The following is a 16,530-nucleotide window of genomic DNA, read 5'->3' on the forward strand; positions in this document are numbered from 1 at the left end:
ACAGGCCGAAATTAGTAAGCTTTTAAAATATAAAGCTATAGGGAACAGAGGTGTTCTAGAAATACTCTATAAACAGTACAAACTTCCAATTCCATCTATCTTTATAGTGTATTAGATGAGCAGTAAAGTTGCATATTTGTTCATAATCTAATTTGATATGCATTTATTTTTCTCTGTACAAAAAGAATGCCAGCCTAGTCTTCAGTACTTTACTTGTGTTCTGCATTTTAAAAAAAGGTTTTTCCTAGATTAACAGTCTTCCCCTTTCTTCCATTGAAGGTATCCTATATTTGAGAATCCCTATCCTTTGACTATACATGAATCTCCAGTTACCTGTTGTGAATATTTTGCTGATTGTCCTGTGGACCTCATACCTGCACTCTATTCAGTTGGTGCTCGTCAGAAACGTCAAGGTTACAGTAAGAAGGTACAACATCTACTACATACATATGTGGTTTAAAATACTGAAAATCAGCAGGTCTAGATAACGATTGGCCATACTAAGACCAGAGCTCCATCTGACTCATCCTGTCACATGTCAAGCCTTATAATCATGTTTTCCTGATGTGCTCCCATCAATTGCCATATCACTGGAAGCTAAAGGAATTCCTGGAACAGGGGTAGTGTTTGATTTTGTTTGTTTGTTTGTTTGTTTGTTTCCCCTCACCCCCTGCAGTGGATATGTGTAATTTTTTTGAAGTCATGTGAAATACTGGATTCTGCAGTATCTGCAGTAATTTCAATGGCTTAACTTTGCACTGTATGATATTTTCTTCCTCAGTGTTTTTGTTAATCTTCCAGGAATGGCCTATCAGTGGAGGCAACTGGGGTTTGATCACTCAGAGCTATCCAGAGATAATTATTACAGGGTAAGTGATCCCATAGTGTACTAATAATTTTCTTAGCTGATTAAGTAAAATTGAGACTGTTTTATTCATCTTTTAGAACATTGTTTTTTATGAGTGGTTTGAATGATTATGAAATTAGTTCACCAAACAAGTCCTTGGCATAATGTCCTTGAGGCATTACTGAGAAAGTAAGGGGCAGAATGTGGAAGGGAAGGTAGTGAGTGTTTTCAGAGATTATTATTATGATGCGGTATTGTGATTATGTGTGTTTCTTATCTAAGTATCCTGGATCAAACTTATCATATATTCTTTAATTCTTGGAAAATATTGAGTACTGTTTTAAAGCACCAGAAGTCCATTAGGTAATTATTGAGTTCAGTTCTTAAAGGGAAGCCAATTTTTTATTTCAGAAAGGACAATCAAATACTTTTGAGCCTGATCCTTCTAATACTACTGTAAGGAACAATTTAACAAGCAACATTTAATTTATTACTGTGCAGTGCATCACTGAAATTAAGAGCACTAAGGGAGTTTTTTTAGAACAACCCATTAGCCCAAATGAGAATCACTGTGACTTTATACTACACCTTGGAGAGAGTTTGAGAGACAGTCCTGAAAAAATATGGTCATCTGATTCTTCATTTTAAGGCTAAATAAACAAATTAGGTGACTCGTTTACAGTGGGATACTGTATTTTTAGGTGTCTTCTTTACAAGTGTTGCTCCTAATACAGGGCATATTTTAATAAGCAGCACATGGTAAGGTATGCCTCAGTATTTAAAATGGTAAATTAGTACAGTGGAGTCATCAGGGAGTTAGCCTCCAGATGTTTTTCTAATCCCTTCCATCCAAAGTCATTGGAGCACATGTTGGTAAAATGTCAACTTCCAATAAATTGTGAAAATAAAGTGTCACTAAGAGTACTAATAAAAATAGAATGTTAACAGTATACTTTCCAATCAGTAACAAAGAGGTCTAGCACTCCAATTAATCATTTTTCCGTCTTATTAATTTTTTAATATTTCATAGGCATGCTGATGGATCAATCAAGTTTTGGGATGCCTCAGCAAGTAAGTGTTTTCAGTAGAGATTTTTTTCCTGTGCAGTAGGAGTTTTCTAAACTGATTTCTGTATTGGAATGTATTTGCAAACTAGTCATTGTCATTATTTCTTGCCTTCTGTAGAGTCAGTAACTTCACAGAAAATTTTTATTTAAAATTAAGTATAATTGACGTTATTTCTTAGGTGCTTCACTGTTTCTTACCACCTCAGAGTAAATGCATTGGTAGTCCAAGGGCCGGTTAATATAGAAGAATTCTAAAATTTTTTAGAAGCGCCTTAAACTTTATTTTTGAGCATGAAGATGCATGACAGGGAAATGCATTCCTTTTTAATACAATTGATTTTCAGTAAGTTATTTCTGTCTTTTTGGACAGGAGAGAGGCATGTGTTCAAGACATCAGCTCTCCATAAATTACAGTATCTAAAAATGAGAATTGGAACCAGTAGAAATTTGTGCTACTAAAATGATTTATGCATTTGTGAAGAAAGGCAGGAGAAGAGTAAAATAAAGAAACTTTTCTTTGGAACACTGAACAGGCCTGAAGAGTCTGATACTATTTTACATTTCTCATCTTCAGTCAAAGGGTCAATTGCATCTGATGGCCTACACAGCTCACAGTGAGAAATGCAGTAAGAATTTAAAGTAGAAATGACTGCATAGAGTTAGATGTTTTAGTTAATCTAGTTCTGACTAACCTTACTCTTGGTACTTAAAAGTTGTTTAAAGCAATCTTGGAATCATCATTAGTTGTCTTTGAAAACCTGTGGAAAACTGATGAGATTCCAAAATGCTAAGGCGTGTGTGGTTGTGGGAGGGAACAGATGCAATGTATGTGTTAAAAAACTGGGAGGAGGACTATTTGGAGTGTAATAGATCTTTAATTTCAGTTTGGGGTGGGAGTAGAACCTGGGAGAGAGAGGAGAAGGAGGTTAGCCAGAACCAAGTGATTCTGTGTGCTTAAAAGATCTATTCAGCATAATTTGTCACAGGAGATTCTCTTAAAGACACTTAGTTTCTTTCTAAAACAGATACATAAACCTGTTAAGCGAAAAATTGCAAGTATCCTCTATTGATTTTAAATCTCTCTAATAGGACAGTCTTACAGGTGAACTAGGGAAATGTGATTCAAGTAAAACCACTGAAATATGGAAGAGGAGAAAGGATGCTATAATTTAAGTTTTCCTAATGTTCTGATTAGTATTTATAGCAGTGATTTGGGCCATTGACTAAAGGATATGCCTGTGAAGTTTGAAAACAGCATGAAGGTATTTGAAAGAAAACTTAATACAGAATTAAAATTACAGTTGAGAAGGATACTATTCAAGAGGTAGCTATATCAAAGACAATTTACTTGACTATAGTATGAATGATGTACACTTAGTACTTAGTTTCTGGGGAAAAAAATTGGACATCTCATGAATTGCAGTCTGTGTTGCATAGAAAAAAATAATCACTGCTATAAGGAAGTGGGTATGTCTGTAAAACCAACATGGAGTAACTCACTATTTAAAACTGTGGAAAGGCATCACTAGAAGAGTTCTAGGAAACCTGTTATCAACAAAAAGTGGACTGATCAGAGGGCAGCACTTCTGAATGATCAGACAAAATAATATGTAAATTGGAGGAATTGGGGCTGTTACGTATGAGAGCACAGGTGAGAGGCCATGGATTTGAAATACTGTGGAAAGAAAGAAAAGGAGCTTTACTTCCTCTACCATAGACAGGACTAAGTTGTAGGTATGGCATATGTAACAAGATGACGTTGTTATAACGAGATCCTGAGGTACAGTAAAGCCTTGAGAAGCTGTGAAGGCTTAGTTTATAACTGTAGCTTAGTATATATCTCTCAGGATAAGTGTTGGGGTATTTCTTTTATACTAACTGATACTATATTGATCAAGTGGTGCACTGCATGGACAGAGGCAACACAGATATTCATTGCTTCTACTCTGCCCTCTTTTGCTGAACATAATATCTTTCTCTATGAAGACAAGTTAATAAATTAAAAATTGAGAAGAAAAAAAATCTGTTCTGATCAAAACTAATTTTTCTCTTTTACTTTGTTCCTAGTAATGCTGCAAGTACTCTATAAGTTAAAAACAGCCAAAGTATTTGAAAAATCACGGAATAAAGATGACAGACCAAACACAGATATAGTAGATGAAGATCCATATGCTATTCAGATCATCTCGTGGTGTCCAGAAAGTAGAATGCTGTGCATAGCTGGAGTTTCTGCACATGTTATTATTTACAGGTTCAGCAAGCAGGAAGTGACAACAGAAGTCATTCCGGTAATTAGTTATGACCATTTTTGAATTTTGTAGGATTTACCTATAAGAAGACTGTTCTAGCAATTTACTGCTTTGTTATCTTTTATTTTATTAGTGAAATGGAGACGATGAGAATAAACAGTGGAAAAGTTTCTTTTCACTGCACTGCAATTAATACTAATATTGTTACTGATCCAACAGAAGAAAATCTGAAGTCATGATGAACTTGCAGTTCTTTAAAATGTATGAGCTAGTTGAGCACATCCAATATTGAACCACGTCCCATGTGTACAGTGTTACATCAGTATAAAGGGTAGCTGTCTATGTGCCTTTAGCTCTCAGAATTCTATTCCAGAATTACATAAACCATAACTGAGAATGTATGTCAGCAGAATGATAATTAAATGGGTTTTCTATCCAGTATTTAATTTCTTTCAATATTAAGATGCAAACTTTTAAAAACTGGGAAATATATCAGACTTTCAAGTTTCAGTAATCTTCAGATATTCAGTCTGTGGTAGTTACTAAGACTCTATTTCTAAAGACTACATAGGTATTTAGGTTGCACTGTTTATTAACCTAGTGTTGTCTTTTAAAAGATGAAAAAGACCTGCATGTCACTTATCACTACAATCTTCTGTTGCACTTCACTTATTTTGTATCCAGTTTTTTTGAAAGGCAGACTTTACTGATTTTTTTTTTTTTTTTAATTTTAATTCACAGATGCTGGAAGTACGTCTGCTATATGAAATAAATGATATTGAAACTCCAGATGGTGAGCAGGTGCCACCTTCATCAACTCCAGGTGCAGGTTCCAATCCTCAATCCATTGTTCCCCAGTCTCACCCATCTACTAGTAGCAGTTCATCTGATGGACTTCGTGATAATGTCCCGTGTTTAAAGTAAGCATATTCTGTTACACTGTCATTGAGTGTGAGACTTTATGAAAATATGTCATTAGAATATATGTACTTTGATATTATTACAGATATGTAATTGCTGGTGAGAATGTTTTATTTTATAGAGCAACATTTTCCAAATATATGAAAGTTGAGCTCTGTTTTAAGAAATGAATATTGCTATCTCAATTTCTTTAAACTTCATAAGCTGACTTGGTAAAAATTTGAAAATCCTTATGTTATGACTTAGGAAAATTTGGCACAGATGTTAGTATTGTTATAGGTGATCACTCTTTAGAGCAAACATTTTTCAATAGCAGCAATTTAATCACTGTGTCTCATTGTCCATTGAAATGAATAGGAAACTTGATGTTCTGTGGCTGAATACATTTCATCTGTTGGTTTTCCAGAGCCTTAGGTTTTAGAGCCAAATCAAAAGTGGTGAAAATTCTTACAAATAGCTAGCTGAGTGGTAACTCTTTAGGCTTATAAATATACATCTTTTTTGAAAACTCTCTAAGAGAACTACTTGATGTTTTGAAAACAGAATTAAATAAATGTCCCATTGTCAAGGATCTTCACTTTGCATGATGCCTCATAGTGCTTGCAATATAGGTCTTTGACCACTTTTTTGGTCTTTTTAAATTGGGAATTTTTCTATAAGCTTCTTTGTGTGAACTTTTACTTATTTGAGAAATGAAAATTAAAAGAAGGCAATCTTTTTCTACTCTTCTACAAGAGTGCATTATGAGACCTCTTGGCCATCACTTTTTCTAGCAGAATGTATATATCTTACAGATATAAAGTTAAGTATGTACTTTTTGTTTTCTGAAGTTTCAAGGTCCCAGCTTGGATTTTAATTCTTTCAGTGTGTCTATCTAGCAAATAACTAATTCTGATGCGGTTACTTTATCTGAGTGAGAATTTTCAATTGTATTGATTTTGCCAAGTTGCAGTGGTGTATTTCTAAAGAAAATGTTATGCCTTGCTCTGAAGATGGGAAAAATGAAGTATTTGTGATCACCGTTCTATTAGTTTTCAATTAGGTAGTGAATCAAAGGGGCCCCTAAAAACATGAATTAACAATTTCAATGTGGATTTTTCTTCTGATTGCTTTTATGTGATTTTGATCATATTTTTTACAATTTCCTGACTTTCTGAAGTCCAGTGTGGTGTAGAAATTAATGAACTCCGAGCCCCTAAGTTAAAAATGGAGACTATGGAGGGGAATAAAAAGACACCATGTTTTGTTTATTTTGCAGAGTTAAAAATTCTCCTCTCAAGCAGTCTCCAGGCTACCAAACTGAGCTAGTTATCCAGCTAGTGTGGGTGAGTGGAGAACCTCCTCAACAGATAACCAGCTTAGCAGTCAACTCAGCATATGGCCTGTAAGTATATTCTACGCAGTTTTTTCATTATTCTGTCAAAGGGGTTTAAAATTATCCATTAAAACTAAGTCTCTATGTGTGTTCACATGAGCTGCATGGCAAGACAGAGAGGTAATCAGCCTCTTGTGCTTAGGAGATAATTCCTATTGGGTCATGGCAGATCCTGATTATGCTAGCAGCAGAAACAAATCATCATCACTCTTTCTCAGCTGCCACTGTACAGCCGAGAATAAGTGTCATTTAAGGCTCTGTCAGATAGGTTGGCAAGTACAATGACAATGATCTGTTCTACTCAGTGCCATGTTTTTACAAGAGAACACTTAAGCAATACTGCACTCTAAAACAGTAATTTATAGATATATTCAATCTAGGATAATTCTTAAAAAGTAGGAAGTCTTCAAATGCTGAACGGTAAAAAATCTTCATGTGAAAATTTACCAACATTTAATTAGCACTGTCTTTCCTTCCACTTGTCTTTTTCCAGAGTAGTTTTTGGAAACTGTAATGGTATTGCCATGGTTGATTACCTCCAGAAGACAGTGCTCTTGAATCTAGGCACTATTGAACTGTATGGCTCCAATGATCCTTATCGCAGGGAGCCACGATCTCCCCGAAAAACTCGGCAACCGTCTGGAGGTGAGCAACCCAAAACATGTTTTAAGCTCAGAAGAAAGGCACAGCTGGTCATCTAGTCTTACAAATATACTTTTCTATACTGCAGTTACATTCTTTCTCCTTGATCTATTCCTAATAGCACTATTTCAGGTTTGTTAAATCGTGTTTCCTTAAAAATTGTTGCTGAGTGGAATCTAGTGATGCTTGATATCATTACTTATTTTTTCAATGTAATGTTTGTTTTAAGAAAACATAAACTGGAAAATACTATGTGTAAGTAGATATAAGTATGTACAGTGGATTTATGCAGTTTATAAGAATTTAACTTAATAACACAGCATGAGGAAGTACCCGATATTTCTGATAAAGCTCTAGTACCCATTTCATATGCTTGTATAAACCCATTAATGTTTGCCAACAGCCAGTGCGTTTGCTGGGAGCTTTGACTTCCTGTTTTAAACTTGGAATAGTAATGTCCCTGATAAGCTAAAGCATGATTTGTTGTTTATGCTGTTATGTTATGCTTGAGAGGAAGCCAAATAAACTTCCACATATAAACTCATAAAATAAATAAATCTTTGAGAAAAAAAAAAGTACTTTGATTTAAAAATATGCTGAAGAGTGTTCTTTTTCAGCTGAGCAGGAAAGTGGCTTTTCAGTCAAAATGCCAAGTTTTTTGAAACCTAAAGAAAAATTTAGTATTTTTAAATTTTCTTCTCCCTGATATGTCATGGATACTTCTAATTTATTTTGGGAAAACAGCTGAAGACAGAACGATAAACAGTGTCATTGCTGCCCCAAATGATTCTTTTTTTGATGGGAAATCAACTGTTCAAAAAACCCTTCTTCATGCACTAGTGTTGATTTCTTTGAGAGATCCAGAATAAAGTCCTGTTAAATTCTTCAGATTATATGATATTCAACTGGAAATGTGTAGGATATATTTCAGCAAATGTTGGTTTGAAAAAGATCCAGTTAACACTAGTCAGCTTATTTCAGCTCAGGAAACTTATCTAAAAATCATTAATATAGAACAGAATGTATGCAGTTTGTATCCTGTCAGAAAAAATATTTTCTTCTATGAAATGAAAAAACAAATTATTTTGAGAAAAAGAAATTACTAGTTAACTGTGTTAACTTGTCTTGGGAGTAAAGGGCTTAAATTCTGCTTCACGCACTTAGATTATAAACTGCCTTTTGGAGTGCTAAACGTAACTTGCCTTTGTTTTCTTAGCATTTGTTATTTTAATGTGTTGGATCCACATAACTGTTTCAACTGTCTCTAAGACATTCACGATTAAAGTCCTTTTTGTTCATGAAGCTGTTACATGAAGTCATATTTTTTTCATCTTAACTTTTAATACTAACAATCTGCATGGCAAAAGCATTTTAAAAACCTGGTTATACAAGTTATTTGGCTGGCTTTTCTGTCTCAAATGTACTGTTAGTGTCTCCGTCTTTCCTTTTCTCATTGCTTCATAAAGGTATGCTGACTGTGGCTTCTTGCATGTGCGGCCTTTCTAACTTATATTCAGAGTCTGTGAAAAAGCTTCGCACCTCTTATATAAGTAAGTCATCTCATGGCATTCAAATATTTTTGAACATCTGAATTTGATTTTTTTTATTTGTTCACTCACCATAAGTATTTTTCTTAGTCCATTTTAAGTAATTGTTTTCCTTCTGGAAACTGATTTTAATTCATCACACCTCTATTGTATTTCTTGTTCATGATATCTTTAAAAGAAACTTGAAGAAAAAGGCAATCATAATAGTCTCTGTATTTTGTATTTTTAAAGAAATAAATATCAAAATCAAAAGGAGATTCTACCTTTAAAGTTACTGATGTTTACAGACCTAAGATCTTAGGAATTTAGTGTTCTTTTACTATAAGCTTCCCTTGCTTGGTTCCCTTTCGGGCAGAAAAAGTTTCATAACTCTAGTTAGACTATTAGTAGTAGTGATAATAATAAACATTGTGATAAACAGTGATTTTTCTACTACAAAAGAAAATTTACTTCTACAAAGATGTTTTTTATAAGGATTAAGAGTGGAGGTGTTTGTGTGTTGCACAATACTGTAGAGAACCTTCCAAGCAGTTTTGAAGTTCAGGTGTCTATGTAAAGGGAGGTAGCCCATCAGAACTATGATTTACCTGAGAGATTCTCTGACTTACAACATCAATTACAACATCTAAGAAATTGGAGAATGTAAAGCTTATTTTTTTAAAGCATAACACTGTTCCTTTCCATAGGATGTCAGTTTTTTCCAGCCCTTGGCAGAGGTAGGTAATCTCACCCCATTTTTTAATGGAGTAGAATAAAACTAAGTTACAGGAAGACTGAACTGGAGTTTAAAAAACAAACAAACAAAAAACCAAAAGAAAAACAAATAAAAAACCCAAACACTTGATACTGTCATCCAGTTCATAGTTCTGCCATTTTTTCCCTGAACAAGAAAAAAGAAATACATCTCAGAGAGAAGTCTTAATAGCAAAAACCTGCTTTCTCTATAGTCTTCAATCCTCTGCTGCCAAGGCAGAAAGGGAACTAGGCATAAAAGAAATGCCTTCACCTTAAGATGATGCAGAACTGAAAAACAGAATCTGGCACTGATTGATTATTGTTTTGAAGAAGAGCCAAAGATGAGTAGAAATCCCAAAACTAGTTTTTGAAACCAAATATTGTAAAGCTGAATTCTGTTGGACTATTTTATTTAGGAATAGGTTAAAAAAGTTTTGTACAAAAGAGTTAATTTCTTAGTCATGTAGTTCTCTTTCTGTTTACCATCCTGACAATATCTTGGTTAGCTGGAGCTACATTCATTTTAAAACCTGAAAATAATTTCTCCTTCATTTAAAATTTCTCATTATTTGTAGTTCTTTCAATGTATGTGCTGCCCAGACTTCAATAATTTAAATAATAAAGTATTACTACTGTGTAATTTTCCACAAATAATAAGTCTTAATATTTAAGCACTACCCTTTGATATATTTATGGGATTGGAACTGTATGAGATAGTCAGAACACTTTTGGATTTTGCATTCTCCCTTTCTTGGACATTAGTATCTGCATTTTCAAAAATGCAAGGAACTTATGCTTCCTTGGTTTTATTTTGAAAGATATGCCTTCATTGTATTTTTTATCTTGAAAACATTTATATTTTAATATTTCAACATTAATTTTTCTGTGAATAAGACATTTTCACACTTTTACAACTCTAATAATCTTCAGGGAGTAGTAGTACTTAATATCTAAATTCCCTGAGAAAAAGTGCTTAGGTAAGTAATGTCATGTAGTAGTTTTAGAAAATTCCTGTATTTAACTGTATTTAAGAAAAAAAAATCATACTAGCCTATATATATATGCATTCAGACAAGTTCTTAATTAGTTATATTAAATTCACATTCAGACAGCATGCAACAGAGCAGAATATATTGTACATAGTATCACAAAATTGGCTGAACTGAAAAATTGTTTCCATATGAGGGCAGGGAGGGGAGTAGGAAAACATTATTCTCTATTACTCAACCACTTCCAAAAAATGGAGGAAGGATTGGTCCTTTCTCATGAAGAACCCCAATATTCTGTATGTTTCAGCATAGAATGTCAATTCAGTAGATCATCAATATCTGCTAACATATTTACAGTTTAGTAAATGGCATGTCCTTGATTGACCAATTGAAAATTTACAAAGGTGTTTTTTAAAGAAATTCATATAGTAAGAGTTACGTATCTTCTAAAATATGAATGGAAATGCAAGATTTTTCCCTTCGCTTATGTTGCAAGAATATGATGTATGTTTCTGTCATCTTATTTTTTCTACTCAGAAAAGAAATTCAGATTCCCGTCTTAAAGCAGCATCTAATTAGAGACAAGGCTCTCTACACTAGCTAGACTGTAAACTGTCATTTCAGGCTAGCTCTACAGATACAAGCTCCCAGTTGGGATCGTGTTTTGGAATTTATCAGTGATTCATACCAGGTATACTACTCACATGTTTTGGGTGGAAATTTATAGTTTGTGAAGCATGCAGTATATGTGTTTTGTTAAGGCCTGCTAGACAGTGTCATCAGGTGCTTGTCAAGCTTAAAAACAAAATCAACTTTTGCCTTCAGACTGTAATAGTAAGGGAGGGGTGGAAATCAGCTTTGGCCACGTGCCAAAAGACATGAAATGTGTAAGTAAAAGCTTTACAGTGTGATGAAAATTCTGTATATTCTATACACAGTGGGGGCTTACACTAAGACCTTTGCTAGTACTGTTTGCTAAATATGACAGGAGCCATCAAGTCAATACTGATACCAAATGATGAGACAAGTCATAACTTCATGATGAAACACTAAAACTTAGACGGCTGTTATTTTTCCTTCTTAGTTACTTAAGTTCATACAGGACACCAATTTTAACTCTTGCAAATAACTGTTGCGGAGGATTGCAAGATTTTATGTGACTTTTTGATTAGTCCAGTATAAAACAACTCTATAAGTTAGCATTTCTTAGTTCTACCAGAGACATTTTAGGTTTCTGACAAAATTGAAGCAGTTCTTGCATGCATGTGACTTTTCATAATTTTTATTATACATCAAAAAGCCTTCTTTTGAATGTAAGCTGCGAGATATTCAGAACTGGAATTGAGGCAAACTGGAAGAAAATACATGCCTAGAACTCTTCTGGGGTTGCTTGGTCATGCTGTTTCCCCTATCCCCTTTCATGGCCTATTTGAATTTTAACTTAAATGTCATAAGACCAACATCAGCTGTAACTGACATCAGCCAAGGCGAGAACTGTATCAGAAAGTTTGATTATTGGGTTTGGGGAGCTTTTTGACTCTGTTTTTCAGCTTAATTGTTTTTAGTTCTAACTTTTACATCTTCATATCAATCTAGTTTTAGTTGTAATTTTTAATTAGACCGATTTCCAGTCCAGTTGTAGGTTCTTCAGGTGTGTCTGTCTAAAGCCTATGCAAAAAACCAACAGGGAGGTTTTTAATGCAGCATGGTAATGTTTATGTCTTTGACATTTGATTTTAGTTTTTTTTCCAATTTGGAGGGTTTTCAAATTTCTTGCTTCTGGAGTTCAGAGAGATAAATAAACTAAAAGCTTATTAGAAAGTCACTTGTATATACCTTGATATATAAGGTAGTTACAGTCTTTGCAGTTCTAAAATGGAAACTCTTGGATCAATTTGCTTTGGTAATTTATAGCAATTTGCATGTGTACTGTAAGCCTGAAACCAGAGAACTTTTCCAGAAGAGCTTTGTTGCTGCCAGAGGTTCTATCAGGGTACCTGGGGATTTAAGATGAACAGCAATAGAGACTGTCATGCCAGTTTCTTCTTGCTGGTCATAGACAGACCCTCCTAGTTCACAGCTTAACTCAGATCATTCTTGTTATTCTCTGCTTAGTTTAATTACTAATATAGTCATAGGTAAAATTACTTTTCATCTCTTCCTGTTCCTTTTCTAGATGGCTATGATTAGATTTCCAAGGTTTACATGCCATAATGATTACCATAATGCACGCTTACACTTACTGTTCATTAAGATGTATATTAATCAAATTATAGCCTCAAGACTTCTTACAAAGAAATCAAGTATGCATGTGTATAACTTCATTCTTGGCTAAAGACTATTCCTGTCAATTCATGAGTTTTCATAAGAGAAACAGTGCAAGTAGTTAAACTCTTCCTTTGAAGGTAAAGAATTGATATTTACAGAAAAGAGAAAATTGAGTTCCTAAACTGTGTGTTTGGATTTGTTTGGTTTGGCTCCTGAAGGAGCAACTACTTCTAAGAGCACAGTACAGGTTTATCCTCCCAGCACTGTTACTATCTAAAACTTGTATTGCTTGTTGTGAGAGCAACATCAGGATTTTTGAAAAATCTTTTTATGTAATCCTGTCTAGTTCAAGACATTTAGACTCCCATGCCTATTTAAAACTGGTGCTTTCAGAGGTCACATCATATTTAGAGAATATGTACCATGATTATCCCATAGTATTCATCGATTTACTGACAGATAAATAACAAAATAAATTGCTTTTTTCTTTCTCCTGTGTAGTGGAAAGACATAGCTTTCACCTGGAATTTCGCTTGACTTTTTAAAATTGAAATTGGTTCCAGGACTCTCAAGTGTAGGGTTAACGAAGTCTTAAGGTCATTTGACAACAATTCTAGTGATTGAGTTTTGAGGTTTAAGCTGTACATGCTCTTAGTAATATTAAAAAAGACTATTTAGGATGAATGAAATTGTTAATGCAACATACTTTCAGTGTGTTCCAGATTGATATGGCATTTCAGGAGAACCTTTTTCCCTTAAAACTATTAAATTCTCATTTAGTGTTTGGAAATTTTAAAACTTTGATAGAATAGAGCTGTTCTTATGTTTTCTATTTCTTCACAGATGCACTTGTGAATGTGTAGTGTACAGCTGTATAGACAGGCTTTCCATGTGATGCCTTTGTTGTCTTAGCCCTTACCCTTACACTTCTCAAACTTTTTCACTACTGGGAACATTTGTGTGCATGCAAAAACCTTTAAATTTAATAAATATTTCTTAACTATTACTGTTCAGTATTCCATGCTTTCTTGCCTTAGTATCACATTATGAAATTTCTGTAGGAAAACTTCATGATATAAACCTGAAGACGCATTACTAACCTTAAAATATCAATAAAATTCACTTTTCTTAATTGTGGACAGCCTGGACAGCAATTTCGTGTCAAAAAGAAAAATAGAAAAATTCCTTGTGTACTTCTAATTTGTGCTATGGAATAATACTTGGAGGCTTATGGGGCAACTTACATCTTTGGCATCTGATTGTGGACTACTAGACTTTATTTCCTTCACTGGAATGAAAGGAATTAGTTTTTACGTGTTAACATACTGCAATTATCCCAATTGATCAAATTTGATGATGTAAAAATTCTATTGAAATTCCTCCATTCTAGGAAGAACGCCTTTGTAAACACCCTAAGATCTGAATTCTGTAAGTGACATCAATAAGGAGTTTTTCTGGAAAATGAACTTGGCAATGCAAATTGACAAATATAAAGCATATCACAGCATCAGCGGGAAAGTAGTTTGAAAAAAGGCACTGTAGTTTCACATATGTGTTTGTAATCTTCAAGATCCTCTTTGATTTTTCTTTTGCATTTAAATTTTTAATATAACTGATTTTTTCAAAACAGATTTTGCTTGTACTTAATATATATCTATAGTGTGTAAATAATTAACTATTCTGATAAGTCTGTCTTGCTGAATATATGGTGGTTTTCAGTGAAATTTAGTGAGAGTGTATTTTGTTAGTGACTCTACAGTCACTCTGGGTAGTGTCAAAAAGAATATGTAACACAAATTCTGTCACAACTGGCTTGTTTGTATCTAATAAGAAATGAAGTTCCTAACTGCAGTGGAAGTAAGAATAAAATAGCAACTGTGTTTATAATACTCCGACTTTGTGTTTCAGCAGGTCTTTGTGATATTAATGAAGGTACAGTGGTGCCAGAAGACCGGTGCAAATCGCCAACATCAGGTAATCATAACTTTCTGTGATCTTCAGCTTCTTATTTTCCTATGCATTAAGTCAACATTTACTAGTTAAGTAATTATATAAAACCTGTTGTCCTCCCACAAACTCTTTGAGCTGTCATAAATTTTGCTGTGTTGCACAGCTGCGTTTTTAAAACAAGGCTGATATAAGAGATGCAATAGGAATATGTCATAAAGATGAGTGGCAACTTAAAGTGGCAAATTACTATTTTTCTTTGGAATCAGAGGTCTTCAGAAACCAGCATCCTAAACAAGGAGTTGTTTGATTTTTTTCAATTGCAACTGCTGTATGTGAACATTTTAAATTATATTTTAAAGATTTAACATTTTATTTCATATTGGCTAGTTGAGGCTATAGCCATGTTAATTCTTAATAGTGTATGTAGTATTAGAGGTGCATATTTTTTGTAGTAGCTAAAAATTGTCGCTTATCTTCATTTCTTAGTCTGAGAACTTTTAAAGATGTCATTTTGTTTCATTCAAAACTACTCAAAGTTAGAGTAACGGACTAAACTTCAGGTTTAAATCAAGTATGTAAAGTAGTATGTGCAATGTAGTGCAAAATGCTAATCAAGATAGGAATCTAAAGATAGATTCCTTTTCTATTGTAGCCTGTATCTTTCAAAGCCAAGTTGAAAGCGTAATAAAACAAAATATGTTTGTAGCTCTAGTAGAAAGTTTAACAAATTTTAATTTCCGATTTGACAACTGCTGTGTTTTGATGTTAATTTTAAATTGTGCAAAACTCACCTCTAGATCAATCAATGTCATTTTTGCTAGCTCTTTCTAAAAGTAAATTGAATTTATTTATAATTAAAGCAAAAACTGGATGGGAACTTTAATTAAAAGTCTTAACTGAAGATGTGATTTCATGACAAACATCTGTAGTGCTGAGTACTGGCATGCTGAAGTTGTTAATTTCAGCATCATTTATAGTGAAAACATTTTTTTGTGGTGTTTAGAATAAAGTGCATCTTTCCTATTTCGTTTTTTAATATGAAGACTGATGTCTGTGAACAGTTTGCTGTGCAGTGCTGCAGTTGCAGTAAATCCCTTTGTCTGTCAAGGTTGAGGATAGTTATCAATATCACTAAGGTGTTTGAATTTGACCAACTTAAAAAGTCCAGGCTAAGTGTGGTTTCTGGTAGGCTACTATAAAATGTGTGCAATGAACAGCTAATGAGTTGTAAACCCTAATGTGTATCCTCTTTTCCCCTTGCTCCAGCATCACCCAAATATCAACCCCAACTGCTTCCAACTCATACTGCTTAAATGTAACACCCTGTGTAGTATGAATTAGAGAGTTTCTTTCATAAGTTGGAATTCAAGTAGAGTAAACCTTGATTCACCATTTCTACTAACAATGAAGGCAAGTCCAAAGATGAAAATCAAGGAAACCCCTAAATTTAACAATTTACTTCCCTCCCTCCTGTCTGAGTTCTGTGAGCTGTAGTACGATAAAAATTAATTATAAATTTGAATGTTTCTTTAAGAGGATCAAATAAGGAGATGGCTTAGAATAGGTGAATTCAAATGTCCTGAAAGGACACAAAATCAGAGGGAAATCTCCAATCCTCTAGAAGTAAGGTTTGGGTTGACTTTCTGAGAACACTGTTTTGAACTTAGTTCATTTTAGAATAAAACCTGGAAGTTTGGAGAGCTGAGTATTCCGTGAAAAGATATATAATTTATGATGTGTACATGCACAATACTGTGGATAAATAAGTCTAAAGTACCAAAACCAGCGAATGGACAAAAGATGGAGGACAAATGGAACTGTTGCATTCTCATGTAAAATATAATCTTGAAGTAGTGAGGCTGGACTGTGCCTTGCTTCCCTTGATTCTGTCCTCTACTCCCAGCTCTCAGTGAATGAGATTAAGGTCATGGTAGGCTTCT

General features: G+C 33.9%; 1 protein-coding gene across 6 annotated transcripts in view; it reads left to right on the forward strand.

The window, feature by feature from the left end:
- Nucleotides 1–16,530, forward strand: part of STXBP5 (syntaxin binding protein 5) — a 98,606-nt gene that overhangs the window by 60,077 nt on the left and 21,999 nt on the right. For 3 of the 6 annotated variants that reach the window (XM_064649075.1, XM_064649077.1, XM_064649079.1), the window contains exons 12-19: nucleotides 280–427; nucleotides 802–869; nucleotides 1,878–1,918; nucleotides 3,982–4,202; nucleotides 4,905–5,083; nucleotides 6,343–6,468; nucleotides 6,953–7,104; nucleotides 14,549–14,614. In XM_064649075.1, the coding sequence (XP_064505145.1) occupies nucleotides 280–427; nucleotides 802–869; nucleotides 1,878–1,918; nucleotides 3,982–4,202; nucleotides 4,905–5,083; nucleotides 6,343–6,468; nucleotides 6,953–7,104; nucleotides 14,549–14,614 (1,001 nt within the window). The remainder of the gene's footprint in view (nucleotides 1–279; nucleotides 428–801; nucleotides 870–1,877; nucleotides 1,919–3,981; nucleotides 4,203–4,904; nucleotides 5,084–6,342; nucleotides 6,469–6,952; nucleotides 7,105–14,548; nucleotides 14,615–16,530) is intronic. The other 3 variants (XM_064649076.1, XM_064649078.1, XM_064649080.1) reach the window with 1 other exon arrangement.

This window comes from Pseudopipra pipra, chromosome 3 (genome assembly GCF_036250125.1).
Source record: "Pseudopipra pipra isolate bDixPip1 chromosome 3, bDixPip1.hap1, whole genome shotgun sequence".
NCBI lineage: Eukaryota > Metazoa > Chordata > Aves > Passeriformes > Pipridae > Pseudopipra > Pseudopipra pipra.